Below are 20,440 nucleotides of genomic sequence, written 5' to 3' on the forward strand. Positions count from 1 at the left end.
TATGGATCATGTTACCATAAACTGACATGCAGCGAAACATTCATCTGTCTCCAACATTTTATGTCTTCTGGGCATCTGAGATAGTCGAGTTTGATTTACACAATCAAGCCATTCATTAAATATCTGTTTGAGTTTAAGGCAGATGCATCCTCTACCTGAGTGATGAAATCTGACTACAGGAAACAGAGCCATTCCTTTGTGAAAAGACCCCATTCTGCTTTATAAAGTGAGCCTTGCAGCAATATCCTTCTAGAAAACTGCCAAGCTTTGTATACCAAATATCGTTGTAAGGGCCCAGCAATAAAACAGTTTGTGGGCTTGGGGTTGATCCAGCCACACAATAGCACATCTTTATGCAATATTTCCACTATCAACATCCATCTCCAACACTGTAATTCACTGACAACCGTCAGTTCATTTTCATTCCAAAATTCTAGCCCAGAACACAAAGCCACTTAGAGTCTGAATTCTTGTGTGGGCATATTAATTACTGAAATCCCTAGTCCAAATCACGTTCAAAAGAGCACTTGCTGGGCACCCTCCAGGAGCAGACCAATCCAGTGCTTATTATTGCCTACCAGATTACATGGCAAGTCAGCAGCATGCACAGCATCTCCTATCAGCAGCACTCTACAGCTCTCTGTTGTCAGAGACCTGAGTGATGGTGAATGACAGGAACAGCAGCAAACAGATGTTGGAGAACATGTATAGGAAATGATCCAGTGAATCGATGCAGTCCCTGCCAGGGATTGGCTTGGAAACTTCCTAGCTGAGTCATCTATAGAAAAATTAAGTATCCTCAGACAGACAGGAGAGGCTGTAAAACCTAATGCCATGTTGAATGAGGTTTCTTACCTTACAGATTGCCTTGCAGATAAGCACATGCAGGGAAGAATCGTGCTGGTTCTGCGATACACAAGTCTTTGCTGAGAGAAGCCATAGGTCAGTTTTGTCTTGCACATAGTGGGGCAACTGCATTTCTGTGTGGTTTAGCTTTTGTGTTGATAGGAAAAACAAAGCCATGAAGTTAGGTCCTTTTTGCCTTTTTGTGCCTGAAATAGTCACAATCCGAGGCAGCTGCTTGAATTGGTAAGGTAGTCATTCAAATGAGAAACATCTTCTTCCCTTAAAAGGCAATTACAATATAGTCACTCTGTTGAATAACCAGTTGTGCATTCCTTGCTTGCCAGTATAATGGGACCTTCAAGAGTAGAGAAGTTTCACATGACCTTAGCACATACGCCTGACTTTGAGTGCCTGAAAGGAATGACCTCCATCTCATTCATCATAACGGCTTGTTAACACTCAGACCCACTGTTCTGAGGGTTCCCCGTCAATATTAACCCGTACAAGACCTGAATGGTAGGGGCACGGTTGGGCACAGAGGTCACACTTTGCTGTGGTGGTGAAACTTCCACTGCCCCACACAACAGGCTTTTCTTGGGGGCAGCTTTTGTGGCTGCCCCTCCACAGAGCTCAGTCGCAGACAGGAACCAGCTGTGCCACAGGAGAAAACAGGGTCATGTTTTACTTTAAGATCCCGTGGGACAATCAACACAAATGCAAAGGAATGCATACAGCACTTATATTACTTGATATTTACTTATAACCTCCATATTTCATTCATGAATTTTACAATTCCAAATATAATGGAACAGTTAGAGTACTTTATTACAAAGCTTATAAAATAATTAAATATTACACTTATATTTTTTGCTTCTTTTACACCATAATTCATTTTTTGTGACACTACATTTTCTTTCCTCCGTCGTCACTTAAGGAAGTGGGCAACAAAATATAAAGGAGAAGCTATGCATTAATAAATTAATTATTTTACATCAAATAATAAAAAGGACACAATTATAAAAACACAACAAAACAAAACCCTTGTAGTTTACCTAGAAAAAAAAAGGTTATAATTACACAATGTCCAATATCAAGACAGACTGGTGTAGGTTGAGCTATGTTTCCAATCATCATTTTTTAAAGTATCACAGAATACATGTTTTTAATTTAGACTGTTGCAGAAGGAACTGCTAATTTGGTGTGACCACTGTCTGGCATTAGTGCTGAGCTGGCTAATCTGATGCTGAAACGATACTTTAAAAAAACAGTCAAACTGTACTACATTCATCAAACAAAGTTGTGGGATCGGGTGGAATTAGATAAATACGTCCCTCGTAGGCACTCCCCAGAAAATTACAGTAGAACACAGCTCTGTCTCAGCGTGGGTTTGGCAAATGGGTTGGGTATTTTTTCAATGAGGAAACTTTTTAAATGGTACCATTTGATATAGAGTGTCACCAAACATCTCGATACTGAATGACTACAAACACCATTATGTTTACATTTCTTTTGTTTGCTGGGGATTCTGAACTAAATAAAAGTTGTTAGGAGAATGTACAAAAATAGAATTGGCTTTTATGGGTTAGAGTAAGTTTTCCACTTACCTTTTCCTCTTTTCTTTCACATAACCTGTGTGAATAAATAACTATCCAGAGAAGTTTAGCATGTAATAATCTTGTTATTTCCTTTGGGTAATAAATGAATTAAAATTTGCAGAGAGATGTGAGATTAAAGGAAGACATTCCTCAGTATCCTGGCATTCCAACAGCCTAGCTTCTGAAAACAACTACTTTAAAATTTAAACTTGATACTTTAAAATTACATATCTAGTGAGCTTAGAAAGCTGAAAACATAACCATCGAGCTCAGTAAATCCGAGTTCCTGGAGTTAGTTGAAATATGAAATTCTAGTTTACTTGTAACACAGCAATATTAAAAGTCCAAATGTTCTAACGCTGAATATTTCTAGGAATACATTTCAAGTTACTAGTTAACCACCGCTGAGTTTCTACACGAAGCAGAAGGTAAATTCTTCAAAACAATAAAAAAACATGAGCATGATGCCAAACTTGCTTTTCCAGCAGCAAGTCTAACAGATAAGCACCATATACCTTTGTAGTGCACTATTTACTTCTTGATCTCAGAGGTGTGACACTGCTTTCTCCAGACAACAGCCACTGCAACGTCCTGCATGCGGGGAGGGTGGCAGCCCCCTCACCTCAGGAGCATATGGGCTGTGTGACAGGCCCCTCATCCCAGGAGCACATGGGGTGTGTGACAGCCCCCTCACCCTGGGAGCACATGGGGTGTGTGACAGCCCCCTCACCCCAGGAGCACATGGGGTATGTCACAGTCTCCTCAACTCGGGAGCACATGGGGTGTGTGACAGCCCCCTCACTCCAGGAGCACATGGAGTATGTGACAGTCTCCTCACCCCAGCAGCACATGGGGTGTGTGACAGCCCCCTCACCCCGGGAGCATATGGGCTGGGTGACAGCCCCCTCAGCCTGGGACCACAGCATCCGACACCAACGGGAAAGGGAACGCTTCTGAACACGCGATCGGTCAACACTGCCACGCCGGAACTTTCCTCCTCGAGCTCCCAAGCTCCTGCCTGAATTGCTTCCTCATAACATGTCACAGTGCAAAATGACACTTTGAAAGAAAGAAGAACTGCCCCTCGAGTCTCAGTGTTCAAGTGATCCGTAGTACCCTGTACTTTAGTGAGGTCAGCAAAGAAAGAAAAAAAGAGAAACATTCCTTTTCTGACACACAGTCAACAATTACTGTACCTCAGACATTCCCTTAGAAAAAATGTCTCTTCCATCAGTGGTTTATGTGGCACCATGTCTTGCCTCAAAGCAGAGTTAATTCCAACATAAATTGAGGAAGAGAATCCTGTCACTGAAGGGTTCAGATAACATGCTGCTGTCAGTTCTTCTTCGTGCATGATTTACAACATTGCTTGCCATAAAATTTGTGGTTACAGACACCATGTTGGGGTACCAGATGACACCAAGTGAAGAAATCCACACAAGAAGGATCATCTGAAGGAGAGAACCCAAGCAATATGGTAAGACTGTGTCTACAAATCAGGCAATAGTTCCACACAATTGTATGCATTTGGTAACATCAAAAACACGATGAGAGACTCAACTCAAAGATCAGGAGCCATGAACCAGCTTTCATCTCAAAAGTGCTACTTTCTTTTTTTGATTTCAGAGATGTTTGATTTGTTAAGAGATCATATTTGTTCATTTGATAGAGATGGAGCTAATATAATAGGAATAGGCTAAAGGAAGTGAAATATTTAAAGAACACTTTGAAGTTGAGGAAAAGAGGAGAAATTTCCACTGTAGAGAATAAAAAAATAAGCTGTGTTTTCATCTCATGCTCTAATGCCAGAAACTTGTACAAATGAGCCTACTCCATGCTTGATGCTGAGTGCTTGCTGCCATCAGCATCCTATGGAGTTTACCTGCACCTCAAAGCAGTGTCAGCTTTGAGTGTATGTGCATGTGCCTGAAAGTTGTTTTTTTGCATTCTAACACTTTCTGGGGGAACATGTTTCTCTCCTTTGGGCAGTGTAGGGAGCCTATCTCAGACATTTCAGTTAGGTGGCATGAATCAGGCTTTTAGTACTTTGACTATGCTCTGTTGGTGAAAACTGCACTGGGAAGAGTCAAGCTGGCAATGTCTAGTTCAGAAAAGCTCAACTTTTAATGACAAGGAAACAATATTTTTCAATTAAGATTTTCTTTCACCTAAATTTATGTACAGACCATTTACACAGGCAGCCCAGTCGCTTTAGAAACATTTCATGGCTACTCCCTTCTACAGTTGTGTAGTGGATGCTTTATGTTTCTTTAAAAGAGCTGAGTGATGATTCATATGGATGATTTATAAACAAACTCACCATGTCTGAGAGAGCAGTAAGGCATTTAAATGAGGTTTAGCAAAATTTATAGCTAAACTGAAATCTCCTGTGAGCATGGGAAAAGATTCCATTTGACTCTCAGAACTACTGTTTATATGGTCAATAAAAGGAATTTGCAGGGAGCCAGTGAATTAAAATGTAGCCATCATTGTCTGCAATCTCAGATCAGCTGAGTTGAGTCAGAGAAGGTAAATGTCCCCTCACATAGACAGACAACTTCATATTCTCTGGGCCACAAGTCATCTCCATCTCTCTACAGGAGTTCCTTTTGATTAGTCACCACTTTGGGTTTTTTTTATTGCCTTGCATGTGCTGGCAAAGGTGATTTTGTGTCCCTTTATCACCCTCAAATTTATTTGAATGAGTAAGAAAATATTTTTTTTTCCCAAGGACCAAGATGCCATTTCATTGCTTGGTTTTTCAGACATCAGCCTGCCTGTAAATGCTAACGTTCTGTAGAGAAAATACTGTCCTGGAACAAACAGCTGCCCAGGAACAAGGAAGCTCAGCACTGAACTGCAGCCCCTTGACTCCACAGTGTTGCCTTTCTGTTCTTAATGGAGCGTCGGGAGGGATGTTCCACAGCAGCTCTCACACTGCCTCACCTGCTCTCCACCAGACAGAATTTGCTGCTGGGAGGACCCGAGGCAGACAGCAGATGAAAAACATGCACAGCACAAAGTGAGGAAAGCTGTTCTCATTAAGGCAGGAAGAAGCTCTCCTGCCATGGAAGGGCAGACTTTCAAAACTTATGAATTACTGTTTTAAAAAAAGCTGTAAGTGCTGAGGAGGCAGCATTAATAAATCTTTGTGCCCCTTTTGAAGTGCAATGATAACATGGCAGAGGTATGGCTGAAAACACTACTCTTGGGACTTCATCCAAAGACCATTGGAGTGAACACAAAGAGTCTCACAAACTTCAATGGACGTGGTTTAGGCTGTCAGTTCCTTATTTCTATTTACTCAAGTATTTATATGTTGTTTAAATTTTCATTCATTTTCAGCAGTTGGATTTAGTAGGAGTTACGGTGACCGTAACTTCATCTAACAGAGGGATGGAAACGACCCAGTTTGTCTAGGAAAGTGTGTAAACTCTCTCTGAAACGTTACTTTCTTGGCTGTGATCACTGAGCTGGAGCTGCATGGCTGATAATGGAGACTGATTTGCTTCCATGTGATTCCAGCACAGCTGGTTCCTTCTCTTTTTGCTGGTTTAGACAGAAAGTTAGAGAGTAGTGAACAGATAATTGATCTCTAGAGCCTGACGACCCAGTTATAATCAAGGGGAAAGGGCTCCAGCAGATGTGAGGAGAGAGAGAAACAGGCCAAGGCCAAAATTAATAACAGACATTACTCCAGACACAAAATGCAGCAGAGGAAGGCAGGGGTGAAGGAAAAGTGCTTGCTGCATTGTGATAGAAAAGGATGTAGTACAGAAAATCGAAAGTACAGCAGAATTTTTTAGGAAGGTTAATTTGAAATGTTAAAAACATGTACTTAAAACAGCAGAACTATTTACTTATTCCCTTTAGAACCATTTCATCCCTATATCCTTGTTTGGATTTAGGTCCCCTGATCTATCAGTTTGATCCTCTGCATGCCTGGAGTTGATGCAGTAGAATGGTCTGTTAAGATACCACTGGGTTTTACAGGGTTTCTGTGCACAGGGAATGCCAGGAGTTGGTACAGAGGATGGGGAGGTATGACTGAAGTCAATTTACAAGGTGTAGGGCCAGAGCTTGACCTTTGCTCCCAACTCTATTACCACCTTTCTCCTGCAATCTGGCCTAGGTTTTATAAAGGTTACTGTTACTTTCAGTTTGAAGTGCTTTAGCATTATCTAGACAGCTAATGGTATAGGGATAAACCTGGATCTCCATCAGCCTTTTTCCCCACACGGTAACCAGCTTGTAAAACAAATCCATGGAATGGGGCTAACACAGCACTCTGTGGTGGTTCTGAGAAAATTCCCCTTCTGTCATTCAGACCGACACACAACCTCTTGCTCCTCCTGCTCCTCTAGCATTGCAACGCACTCAAAAGGTGTGACATATAAGACATATAGGTAGAGATGGAGCTTAATTTCACATTCCCTGAATGCACACCATAAATAGATCAGAAGCGGTAAGAAAAGTACATTTGAGATGAAGCATTTTTGGATTCCCAGGATATATGGGTGAAATCTGAAGCCTGGATGGACTTCAAAAGACTAAAAATAATTGGCAGATTCTTACTGCTTAGCTCAAAAGTTGCTGTTTTAAATCACGAAATAGTACCAGCACTAGATGCCTCTGTGTTATTCAATGAGCTAGTATAAAGATGCCACTCAGAAACAGACTTTTGATGTAATTTCTTTAACATATCCCCGTTTTTAAAATCTCCCATGTGAGTTATAGACTCTGCTTTCAGAGTGTTCACTTTGAGAAGAGAGGTGCTGTGGTATTGAAAGGTAACCATGAAGTTGCAAAGTCTGAGAAAAAAAACAATTAAGAAGGAATATGCCAAACACTTCTGTGTGTGGAACTGGGAAAGGTGATTTTTGCAGGATGTAGAGTTCTAAGCAACCAACCCTGCTGTGGCATGTAGAGCTGAGTTTTACCTCTTTTCACAGGGACTGGGCAGAAGTTAGTGTTGCAGGCTCTCAGGACTGCTGGTTTCTGATGGGGCAAGCACCCAGACGCTGGTCTTCCTTGGCGCAGGCACTGCACGCTTCGGGTCTGCACTCCCCCGCCACACGTCACCGTACACTGCAGAGAGGAAAAAGGAAAAGCCGTCTTTCATTATAAAGACTTTCTGGGAGCCCATGAAAGCCAAACATGTGACTGTCAAGGTCTTTGGATGAGACTTTCAAAGAGAGAGAGGTCAGGATCGAGGGTGCTTCTGTTGCAATAACCTGTTGCAATCAGGACCACCTTTTCAAAGATGTACATCTGTTCTCCCTTCCAAACATTTGGCTATTTAAGGGCTTGGCTGGAAATTTGCTTCCTTGCTTAGACATTGAGATAGAAACTGAACATTTTAGAAAACCTGTTCCTGATTGTCTGCACCGATTTCTTTTGAACTCTGAGCCTTTGGGCCCAATCCTACTGTCTGGACAGACATAAAACTCCCACTGCAACCACAATTATGGCAGTACCTGGGGAAAACCACTATGCATCTGCAGGAAGATCTATGAAGTATTTTAAACTGAATAAGCTTTTTACTTGTATGTGTTTCATGAAAAGTTGTCTTTAAGATAAATGTGATCATTTTCATCTGATTACAATTGTCAGGCATACATTGTTTCATGTAAATGTTATTAAATGAGTGTGTGTCTCCTTGATACGTGACTCATAAAGCAGATAAGTTCCAGAAATACAGAAGCTTGTTTGCAAGAATGTAGAAACAAATACAGACTGATCCTGTAATTAATCACAGTATTTAGGGAATTCCAGGCAAGCTGTGCAGATGCTCAAATCATATAGATATGTAATAGTTCAACCACAGTGCAGTTTGAAGAAGACTGAGAAGAAAATGCTGGAAAATAAGCGTGGAATGTAGTGCCTCCTAAGCATGAATAACATTTTTAGGTGACATTCTTCAGTTTCAAGACAAAGAAATGAGCTGTATCAAAGTGCATGATGGATGTGGACCATCTGTATCGTGTTTCAGTGGCTGTGTGCTGTGGCTTTCTACGTGCAGGAGGCACCTGTGAGCTGTTGGTTCTGGAGGGGTCTCCTCCATACAATCAGGCATTTGACTACAGCATGATGCAGTGGAGCCAGCTTAGTCCAGGTGCCTGGGGCTCCTCTTGTCACTGTCACAGTAGTGTGGCCTTCAGCACTTTACCCCCAAGGTGTTTGTGCCAGTCCAGCCAGCACCTGTTGGTATCCAACCACACTGTGGTCTGTCCAGGTTTGGAGCTCCCTCAGCCCAGTGCCACATCCTCACCTTCTAATTACAGTGGACACACTGTCCCAGAGTCAGCAGTCGCACTGCAGTTGTTTTGTTCTTTAAAGCAGTGAAAAGCACTAAGGGATGCTACTGTAGCTACTATGTAGAGAAACTTGCTCTTTGGTAAACTCCACAAAAGCCAAGAAATGAAATAGTGCTGGAGAAAGAGTCCTAGCTGGGACAGGGAGAGGGAGGAGGGAAAGATTCCCACCCTACCTGCTGCCAGGGTGAAGAATACCAGCCAGACACCATGTTATACAACGTCTGTGATGGACAGGCTCCTTTGTTACAAGCTTCTTCCAGGTTGGTATTTGGTTTCTTGATGTTTCTACACCTCCTCTGAGGAAAGGTGATCAACTTCCCATGGATGCTTTTCTCACCACACTTTAGTTCTCGCTTTTGTACACCGGGGCCACAGGAGGCTGAGCACTGGAAAGGCAAAGTACACCTTTTAAATCTATGGAGACACATACTGACAAAAGATAATGTGCTATGTGCAAGAGACCCCAAATTATGCAAACTACAAAAGCACTGTGCTACTAAAACCACAAAGACCATGTCCTGTAAAGTGTAAACTGAAATATGAATCCAAAATCAGTGATAGTCCTGAAAAATGAAGACATCTAGGTACATCTAACTCCATCTGCACGTAAAGAGCTGTGGTTCTATAGCAGCATGCCTGCAACACCTGATTTGCAAACGACAGCTCAGTTTTCCTTCCCCGACATGACATGTGGGTGTCCCTGAGAAGGTTTCCAACAGCAGTACAGGCAGGCAGTGAGTCATGGAACCACTTTACCTCACTCCAGGAAGAAATCACCCACTGGAGTCGGTCGTTTTTGGGGCAGCGTCCTAGCACACAGGTCTGCTGGGATTCAGGTTTATGATCTCTGCTGCACATGCTTTCAGGCAAGATTTTGACCTTGGGAGAGCTGGTACTTTTGCAGTAGACATCCCGTTTCTGAATACCTCTCCCACAAGTCTTGGAGCACTGTGAGGGAAAGAAATAGTCATTTGAACTAGAGGAAATGCAAATTGGCATTATTTGTCATTTACAGCACAGCATGGAAACCATGGCTAATGTGCTGTGAAGCTGCCATTATAATACAAGTAAACTTGAAATGCTATCGGTGAATAACAGTAACATCTGTATGTCACTCCTAAAACATCGTTCTAAGTGCTTTCTTAATGTAAATTCTGAACTCTTACAAGCCCCCATGCAGAACAGATCAGTAATATCTCTCTTCCGTAGATGAGGTAAGTTGGACTTGCGAGCAAAATGCTTTTTCCCTGGACAGTATAGTTGAAAGCTGGTTCTAACCTCCCATCACAAAAATCTCCCATGGAAAGATGTTTGCAGACTATTTGTTATTTTGTCCTCACCTTGGCCTAGAGGGATGTGATAGAGACAGAGAAAACTACCCAGGGACTCTATACATTACTCCTCCACCAAATGAGTCTCAGTGTAAGACAGAATCTGATAGAGGCAATGAAAGTCTGACCAAAGGTATTTTAATTGCCGAGATTGCAACTGAAGCTTTGGACAAGTCACCAATGAATAAATGTGCCTTCCTGAACCATGGTTCAACTGAAAGACATTCTATAGTTTGCATTGCCTTAACATACAACCAAATGCACAAATGAGTCATGTCTGATAAAGTCAAGAAATAAATAGCTCTGAAATAATGCTGCCAGCCTTCTACCTTGTTGCATCTTCACATACACTGGAAGAAAAAGAATGTCACTCCTTTGGACAGCAGTGCACTGTCAGCTCTCTCTTATACACCAGATTTCTCAGTACTTAATTCAGCCTTACATTAACAGTTCACATCACCAGCAGTGAAAGGAAGAGCAGGGAAGAGTTTTGTGTAAGCAGGTGTGTGTTTTCCAACAGGGATTGGCTTAATGTCAGGCAGTTTGCAGGTTTGTGAATCAGGGTGTGTACACACAGGAATCTGCCCAGGGGCCGCATGCCCCTCACAGCAGTTAGCTGCAGCAGCATTCTACTTGTAGCAGAATAGTTGCTCCAACAAAGGCAAAAGTATAGAACTGATGAGTCAATGTGGAAATCACAAATTCATCAACCCACAACCCTCACACATGTGTGCATTAATGTGCAGTTCTAACCCCAAAATGTTTTTTTTGTTCCTTGACTGCGTGTTATCTCTGAGATAAGTTAATGCTGCTGTGGGAAGTAATCTCAGGGGGGGTTAATGGCTTTGAAGAATTCACAGAGCCTTAAGTTATGAAAATAGAACAAAATATCCGCTTGTATGTACCAAAAAGGACACTATGTGTCCACATCTGGCATGCTCTTCTCCCCAAGCACTTAGGAGAGCTACTTAAAATATACATATAGTTTATGTATTATCTCCATGAATAGAGGCCTTTGCAAATACTGATCTTCACAAAGTTTTCACTGTTCTTCTGAGCAGAGTGTTTTGGAAAATATTTTTCATTATGCCAGCAGACAAAGATGGAAGATTTTCTCCAAAGTACCTGAGACCACAGGCCAAGGCTCCATTCGGGTGGGCAGTCCTGGCCATTGCACATCTGCACCTGCGTAGGAGTGCTGACAGGACACAGGGAATGGGCCACTGCTTCCTCTCTCTGGAAAGCCCTTTTCTGGACACACTGAATGAGACGACTTTGTTCTCCTCCTCCACAAGATTTGCTGCATGTGCTCCATTCTCCTGTTGACCAGCTTAAAGGAAAAAAACATGTGTTAGAAACACAGGGGTCAATTAGCTTTATAAAATATGAGCCACTTTTGTCACATTAGCTGCTGAAGAGACCTCCAAACAGTCTAACAGACCCAAGGCCAAAGGCAGAAGCAAGATTGTAGATCTGTAAATGGATTGATTCAATGACTGGAAAGTTCTACTCTTCATTGTTACATTTTTTCTTTTTTACACCTCTCTCTGAGGACAGGATGGAGGAGGAAGATCCATCTGAAAAGCTGACATGGAAGGGAGAGAATGAGGCCAGTTCAGCTGAGCATGTACCTGCCAATGCATTTGTGCACTGATACACTCAAGCTGGGTGACAAGTGTTGGCCCAGGGTTGTCCAGTGGCACCTATATCAACCTTACAAGCCTCTATTCACAAAAAAGAACCTGCTTGCTAAAATCAGCTGTGCTGTCGTTAGTGTCTCAAGGATTTAAGTGTCTACAGACTAGTAAATTTGTCAGGCAGATGATGTAGAATCTAAGTAAACCAGGAAATGTAACCTGCAGGTACCCTTCAGTTACACATCCTGGCGCTGAAGTTACACACAAGTCAGAAGAATTCTTCCCAATTGCTTAGGGTAAGTTAAGTTCTGAAATGTGAATAGCTGCTCAGTACATCTGTTACTGAAGCACTGAGTAGATCCCCAGCCTTTGTGGAACACTGCAACCAACCAACCAACCGTCTTTGTCCTTGAAGGCTCACAAAGCTCACAAATGCCATAAATAAGAATTAGGCAGGAAAACTGAAGAAACAAAGGAATTTATGAATGGCTAAATGGTTACTCAAGTTGAGAACTCTTATTCAAACACCCTGCACTGAAATTAAGATTTTAAATAAGAGTTAAGACATCAGTTTATAAATGTTAATAATTTATGACACAGAAAAGGTTCTAATCTCAAATCTGACTGCTTGGCCTGTTATGCTTCCAACGGTTTCTCACAGCATCAGTCCTGTGACCACTGGAATACTTGCTTACATACAGTTTTAATGACAAGAAAGCTTTTTTTCCCCCTTTTTCTCACTGCGTGAAAGATGAAGAGCATCCCATTTGCCTGTCTGTTCACATGGGCCTGAAAACAAAATTAATGTTAGTACGTAAAAAATGTATAAAAAAGCCTATTTTGGAAAAATCCCTTTAGGAATAGAAGAAATCCCAACTCTTAGCCTAGTAACTGCCAAAAGTAGTGGGAAATATGAAAAGCACTAATTTAAGGACAAAGGAATGTTAATGTGTGCAGTCAGTAATTATGTAAATCCAGAACACGTCAGAAGTTTCCTTTTTGTCTGATGTATAAAAATTTGGACTATTGCAACACAAACTTCTGGGAAAAAGTTACTGCTCCAATCCCTTTTATGATTTTTAACTAGTTTGTCTTGATGTTTCTGACAATGGTGATTGGCAGAGCAACCAAATGTGTTCATTTTAAGAGTTTATTCACCCTAGCTGCCCAGAAAGTTCCTCTCTCCACGGAGGAGAGGGCAATAAACCTACTTTAGCGTCCTCTCATGAACCGCTATTTTTCAGGATTATCTGGGCTGTGATCCGACAGTATCTGTCATTAGCTCAAACAACTATATAATTACGAACAGATTTCTCAGCTCTGAAATCCAACAACAACAGTGTGCAGTCCTGATGCCTTTCCATGTTCTTACTATTGGGACAGTAGTTTGATCCTACTCAGTCTAATAAGTCTTTATCCTTATGCAGTAATTTTTCCTCACTGACCTTTATAAGTCTGGAGCCTCTTTATGTCACAAAACTGACACATTTGTATCTCATCTATTACTCACCTCCTTCCCCTGCCTGCTACGCCTACCCTATTTGGTTTTGCTGTATTTGCTGGCTATTAAGTACTCTTTGTTTCCTCCCTGGTATTTATTAATACTACATTTTTTGATGTTGGCAGTCCCGGGTTTATGGGAGGTATTACATGCCATGACATTCTGGTCAGATTCCTCAGCAGAGATTCTCTGGTGTAGTTTCGCCCAGCTGAATGTCAATCTGTTCATTTAAGACATGGTCCTACACATAGATCCTCCATACATTAATTTATCCTAAGGAGTTTTAAAATAATTAATGAGTGAATTGAATTGTTTTTCCCTAGAAGTGGCTTGAGGCTTTTATGGGCTTTCTTTTTGTACTCTTTTTAGGGTTCAAGTCACGATTTCTCTTTAAAGTAGTAAATCTGAGAATATCAGAGCAATTTCTGCAGGAAAACATTGTACTGCCTGTCAAAATGGATATTCAGCATTTTCAGTGATAGGTGTATCAGTGGATGTTCAAAACACATGGAGAGCTCTGATTAATGGAATTTTTTTGTGTGGTCAACAGACATAAATGTGATTTTTGGTGCAGCTTTATAGCATAGCAATGCCACATCAAAACCAAGGTAAGCACAAACAGCTTACAAAGACTCCAGGGAACACCACAGACAATACATTTCTGTGTACATAATATTGAGTTCATTAGATAAAAATAGTCCTGGCAGAAGATAAGACACATATGAAAAGACTGTGTTTGGCTACAGAGATCACACAGAAATTGGTATTGAGAAATTCAAGTGGCTAAACGCAACGTAAAAAAACTGCTGAAGCAGGAACGCGGGGCTCTCATGTTACATGTCACCACTATCTAAACCTTATCTCTATCGTTTTGTGGTCATAGTGTATAATTTGCCATTTGGATTTTGTGTACTCTGCTGTAATCTTTAAATTTTGCAGGAAATTCCAAACCATTACTGGACTATTTTTTAGTATGTTCAACATATTGCAAACCATGGATTTTTAAGTGAAAACAAAGCCACTGCAGAACATGCACATCTTTTTGCTATGCCCCATCATCCTCTTCAGGGCTGGGGGAGATGAGGAATGTTTCCTATTAAACTTCATTAAATGTGTTAATTTATGAAGTATGGAAGTGGGCTCAGCAAACTGTTTTTACCACCCATTTCTTTTATCACGGCCGAGTAAAGCTGGTGGATAATACCAGCTCTAGAGCTTTCCTCCACTTCTCCAGCCTTCTGCTGCCTGTGCTGTTCAACGCATCGGCAACTATCTTTATTTGCCACTGAAACACTCTTATTTTTTTCAGCTTTAGCCAATCTCCTTTTCTGGAAGTCAGAATGTCCTGTCCAACACAGCACAACTTTTCTAAGCTTTAGGGTAAAATTAAAGTAATGCAGGAATCTAAAAGTGAAAAAAACCAGCAAAAGAAAAATGGCCAATGTGTCCTTAAACCTACCCATTTATATTCTAAGCCACATAATATTGTGTTTAATTATATGAGCATACTTTTTCTTTCCAAAGGACCCCTACTACAGCTACTATAAATCAGTGTAACTCCCATGTTTTTAAAGGAGCTCTATTGATTTAGACCAGCTGGATTCTAAATGCTTATCTCTATATGTCAATGTCTTCCTTTGTATTTTGCCTTGCTTATGTCTTTAGAAAACAAAATTGTTCACATAGGCAATATCTTCATCTCTATTTTTGTGGGCACTGGGAGCACTGCTGACTATTTATTTGGTTTACATAGTCCTCTTCTTGGTATCATAATACTCTGTGGGACCTTCTGTCCAAAAATCACTAATTACACTTCACAAGATTCTTTTAACCTAATCTAATATGTGGAATCTGAGTCATGGGGCCAAGCCTCCACATGGGGAGTAGCACTTTACTCAGGAAATGGTCTTATTGATTCAAGGTGAGTAAAGGTGGCAGAACGGGCCTCTAAGTGACTTAGATTTACTCAGTGTCACATAGCTAACCCCAGCATGGTGACAGAGCTGCAGGCAATCCTCAGGAGGTCCTGCCTAGCAGCATTACAAGCATTGCCTCTGCTATTATCATTGGGTAGAAGCCTACACATGGAGCATTTTTAAATAATTACTGGTTTCTGTTACAGGGCAGAAGTGGGTTCATCTAGCAGGCTCCACAATTCTGTGTGCCTCTCAGAGAGGGCTTCTTTTGTGCCACATGAAAAGTCACAAGGCCAAGAAAAAAGGTACAAAAATAAGGAGAACTTACTATGCTGGGCAGGGATTAGTATTGCATAGTTTGGTTTCAGTTAAAGGCTTCATCCTTGGGCCACAAAAGGAGGAATTGACTTGTGTACGATGATCTTCTAAACAAATTGCTTTTGCTGTAATGTGTCCTATGGAAGTATTAGAAAAAAAGTACAGTAAAATAAACATTTACTCAAAATATGAGACAAAGTAGTAGGGAAGAATTTTAGCTAAACAAGTCCAAGCTCATCCTTGGTACAATTTCAGACTTGAACTAAATAAAATCCAATTTAATTTGGCAAGGTGTTTAAAATGTTCATTTCCTTCTCTGTAACACAGGTACTATTCAAAGTCAGATAAAACATTTTAGTTACAAACAGCATATTTGCAGAATCTTCCAACAGTAAAAATTAGTAACTCTTCAAATATTAATTCCCTGCAGAAACTAGCAGTGCTTGGTTAGAGCTCTCCTCAGGCACTTGCAAATGGCACCAAAACATTTTGTAACATCTTACATTATATCTGCAGAATTCTACAGGTTCCTTATATTAATGTCAACATCAAGACAGATTACAGAGAAGACTACAAATGCCTTAAGAGATGAAGCTTTGTCTTTTAATAAAAGATAAAACAGATTTATCTTTGAATTCAGATGTATCATTCACCTCATGTATGGTTCATTGGGCACAAGAAGTCAAATTTGGAAACACGGTTGTTTCCATCATCTTTAGATCCATGCTGCAACCTTCATTTGTTTTAAAGGGAAGCAAGAAGAAATAGTTGTCATATTTTATGTTGCCAGTGCTCCTGGTGGGTCTGTCTTCCATAAATAGTCTCCTGAGATGCTGTGAAGTCTGACAGTACACTAGCAAGATATTCCTAAATTTCACCTTGACTTTTTTGCCAACACAGGAGCACAACGTGGCATTTCCTTAGGCAGCCAGTCTTACTCTTTGGTATTAAAGGCAGCTGCATCACACATTCTTATTTCTATGACTCAGTTCCAATTTAAAGGGCATTAAAATCTGAATTCTCAGTTCTTTCTGCAGGACTTCCCACATGCCAGATGCTTCCACTACATCCCAGAATTATTTTAATTGACAGAACATCCAGGATTCAGAAAAACAAACTGATGGTCTGTGCAAAGCAAATACCTAGAGGAATGTGGTAACAAGAAATTCTTAGCTTATCTAGAATTTCAGACTCAGACCTGGCAGAATTTGAATATTTGTAACTATACAGTGAGATCAGGTAAAGGCCCTGATAATATTTTGGCCTTCAGTTACTCTCCACAGACAAGATAATTTTTCCTCATCATTTAGTATCTTTCTATATTCCCAAATTACACCATCATCAAAGTACATATTTCATTCCCACATTACTTCAACAGCAAGATACTATATGCAGACTGATCTAAAGAAAAAAGACAGAGAGTCGCCATTAAGTGACATGAATTGAGACTGACATGATTTTTTTTACAGTAAAGGATGTATGAAGGTGCTCCCTCTATGGTGTAAGTTGTCAGATAAAAAAAATAAGGACCAGGTGTTCATCGTAACCCCGTTTCCATTGATACACATTTGCAAAATTAAAGGCAGCTGAAATGTTTGAGATGCCTTAAAAAATTGACAAAGAAGAGGACTGGCAATTGGAAGGTTACCTACCACCAGCACAAGTAGCTGAGCACTCGGACTGCAGCGTCACCCAGGAGTAGCTATGTTTTTTGACAGATGTCTTGTTCTCGTTGTTGGTTTTGGAAAAGGTATATTCCCAAGCAATCCCAGGATTTTTGCCTTGTAACAGGATCTACAGAGAGGTATTTGAGGTTTGTTGAATAAAGGGAAAGGGGTAAAAGAAAAGATAAGGATTCTGTCATACTGAAGGAAGATGCAGTAAACATGATACATATTTATACATCATGCTTGTGAAAGAATTTTCAGGAGACCTAATTTTTTTATATATACTAAAACCCATCAAAGTAATTCATAAACAGCAAAGTAATTCATAAACAGCATATGCAGGGCATATGACAGAATACAAACAAACAAATGCAAAAACATATGGTTCAGCATAATGCTGAAGTTAAATCAGAAGGCATTTGACTGGACTGGTGAAGCAGAAGTGCCATCAGTAGATGTGAAATATCATTCACAGACTTTTGGCAACGCAGCATTAATCGCTACCCCTGCCCTGGCTCTCAGTGCTCCTGCAACTGCCCCTTAACAAGTGGGTCCCTGTGTTCACTGGGGACTCTGGTAGGTGCTAGAGTTTGCCTTTGGCAGTGCAGAGATGGATTAAATAAGGATTTGGAGTGGGTGAAACTTCCTCTCTTTCAGTAAGTAAAGCCCAGGCTAGCTAATCATCCATGATGCCTTCTACGAAGGAAGAAGCCTTTGCTCGTTAAGCAAGCAGGGCTAAAATAAAATAACAAACCTGCCTTTATGTCATTTAAGACCAAGAAATATAATGATATTTTGAAATGTAGCCAAAGGTTTTACAGTATTTTGAAAATGTACCTATTGGAAAACAGAAAACCCATGACACTAAAAACTCAAACCAAATTTACATGACCTGCAGCTCGGTAATGTTGAACACACGAAGGATCTGGCCTGTATGCTGTTTACTTTTCAGAAGTAAGAAAACCAAATGCTATATTTTCCATTCCTAGTAGCCAAAGATATTTTCTTCAGTCAGTGAGCCTTAACAGTGATCCAAACTGAGCATATAGGACCGCAAAAGGCAAAGAATTGTTGAGTGCATGCCTTCCCATTAGAAGATTCAGGATAGAAGATCCTCCAAGCACAGCTAAAAAGTATTTCATGTGAAGTTTTTCATGTGAATATTCTTGCTAGAAATAATGTTACTACTATGCTTTAGGAGTGAGTCATGTAGATATTTATATATCACAACTATTTTAGAAGAATGGGATTGAAAGCAAACACTGAAGTGAGGATAACATTAGAATTAAGACAACTGTGCAACTTCACAACCCCTGCACAGACACACTCTGAATCTCTGTGTCTCATACCATCTCTCTAGAAAGCCTCCACCATGTTCACCTGAGCCCACGGTGCTCACCAATGAGTGTAGTCCAAAGTTTCCATAATTTGCTTTATGCTTATTCACCAACACATGGTTCTGTGCCCTATTTGCCATGTTGTATTCAAACTGTTGCCAGTGTAACTCCTTCTCAGGCTCGGCTGTTTTCCCTTGGGTATTCACCACTATCTGATGTAAATGTTTTGTAAGACTGAACAATGAAAGATGTTCAGTCAAAACAGGTGAAAGACAATATCTTGTCTAGTTCAATTTTTACTTTTAGAAAGCAGTCCAACTGCTGATAGTAAACAGTTCAACTCTGCTAAAACAGCTGTTCCACTTTGAGTCCTGAAGCTCACGTTCATGGACATTAGGGTTTCTAGAAAAAAACAGGTTGTGATAATATGCATTCACTTTATTGCCCTTTTCTTAAGGACAAATTGACACAAATATCTAATGTGTAAAGTTTCAGAACACGTGCTTCAGAAAAAAATAGGATGCGTTTAGCTTAAGAAGAATTGAGCCCTGGAAAACTATTATTTAATTAAACCATTTCCTTTCCTGGTTCTTCTTACAGACCAGACCTCAAAATGCTTTAATTTGCATACTCATTGCATAGTCCTGTGAGCCCAAGGTGTCAGTGCAGATCTCAGTGTCCTGGGAGGCCAGAAACTGTTTCATAGAGTAGCTTTACTTTCTTCTACTGTTAGAAATGATCTGGCTAATGTGCAAACAGTCAAAGTCAGATTTCCTCTTACATGGTCCTAAGAGGACGCACTTTCTCCCATTTCAGTAGGTGCTCTGTGTTTCTTCAAGTGCTGAGACTGAAATTCTATCTGGCCTTTTAGTAAGTCATATGTCAACAGAGAAAGAGGTTTTGTCCATACCTCAAGACCTTGTGTAAGGGTCAGTCCTCGTCTCGTTTGATTCTGACAACTGTCATAAAGCTGTGCTATGTCAGTGGCCAGAAAAACAGTAAAGTTTAAAACTTTTCAAATAAAAATATCTTGATGTATTAGACTGAACACTTGTCTCCAGAAAGGGCTCTCTGCTTTGTGACAGCGGAGGCAAGAAACAATGAACACTGCCTGAACAACAGAATTCAGAACGCGGGAGAGGGAGGATGAGAAGATAATTGTGGCAACGAGTTTTACTCCTGCTACAACAGAGTTCTCCTGGTGCTTCAACAGAGTGAAAGGAATAAAGAAATGATCTCAGACGAGTTAGAACAAGACGTGTTCTTTCACTTCAGAGAGCAACACATAGTGATGTAAGAAACTCGCACCCTCCAGCTAAGCAAGTGTCTATGGGGTAAATCCTGTACCACAGGCAAGCTGGGCCGGACACGTTGGAAGACCTTGGGCTACACCCCCTCCCTGCACACTGGGAAACAGGGAACTTCCTCTCCGTTTCCAGGTCAGCAGCCAAAGCTGCAGCCCCTTTCCAGCCAGCAGCCTCCAACAGCGAGTGTTTACAAGCCAGGAGGTGCAGCACAGTCATGTCTCACCTCCTGCATCATCCCAGTTATGTAGAGAAAGGGCAAAAATCAAACTCTGGAAAAGTATTGGAGACAAAATATTGCATGGCACAAAACCATATACTTTAAAGTCCTTGGCACTCAGCTGAAAAACAGTACACAATGTATAACGTTCAACCGAGTTTTCATCAGGAATGCAATACTAATGCAAAGTTGCAATTTTGCCAAAGTAACGAGCATATAAAAAGTTTTCTACTGTATTTTCAAACATTCATTATAAAGCCCTTCCTTAACTACCCAATAACTGAAGTCTGCATATACAGCCAAGTTATCAGACTTACAAATTTGGAAAGACCTCCAGTGCTTGTCTACTTAACTGGATGTGTTCCAGTGTCTTTTCAGCCAACTGGCATTTGCTCCCAAATTTACAGCTGGCAAACAACCTCCTTAAACATTTCCAGTTCCTCAATAGAAC

At 40.7% G+C, this 20,440-nt stretch overlaps 1 protein-coding gene across 1 annotated transcript in view; it reads right to left on the bottom strand.

Annotated features, from left to right (window-relative positions):
- Positions 1–3,776: 3,776 nt before the first annotated feature.
- The window catches only part of ADAMTS18 (ADAM metallopeptidase with thrombospondin type 1 motif 18), a 72,307-nt gene continuing 55,643 nt past the window's right edge, over positions 3,777–20,440 (bottom strand). Inside the window, exons 17-23 of the mRNA XM_010202067.2 lie at positions 17,114–17,255; positions 15,472–15,598; positions 11,215–11,419; positions 9,515–9,706; positions 8,932–9,144; positions 7,382–7,529; positions 3,777–3,892 (exon numbers count right to left, since the gene is read on the bottom strand). Of these exons, the coding sequence (XP_010200369.2) occupies positions 3,777–3,892; positions 7,382–7,529; positions 8,932–9,144; positions 9,515–9,706; positions 11,215–11,419; positions 15,472–15,598; positions 17,114–17,255 (1,143 nt within the window). The remainder of the gene's footprint in view (positions 3,893–7,381; positions 7,530–8,931; positions 9,145–9,514; positions 9,707–11,214; positions 11,420–15,471; positions 15,599–17,113; positions 17,256–20,440) is intronic.

Source organism: Colius striatus, chromosome 14 (assembly GCF_028858725.1).
Source record: "Colius striatus isolate bColStr4 chromosome 14, bColStr4.1.hap1, whole genome shotgun sequence".
Taxonomy (NCBI): domain Eukaryota; kingdom Metazoa; phylum Chordata; class Aves; order Coliiformes; family Coliidae; genus Colius; species Colius striatus.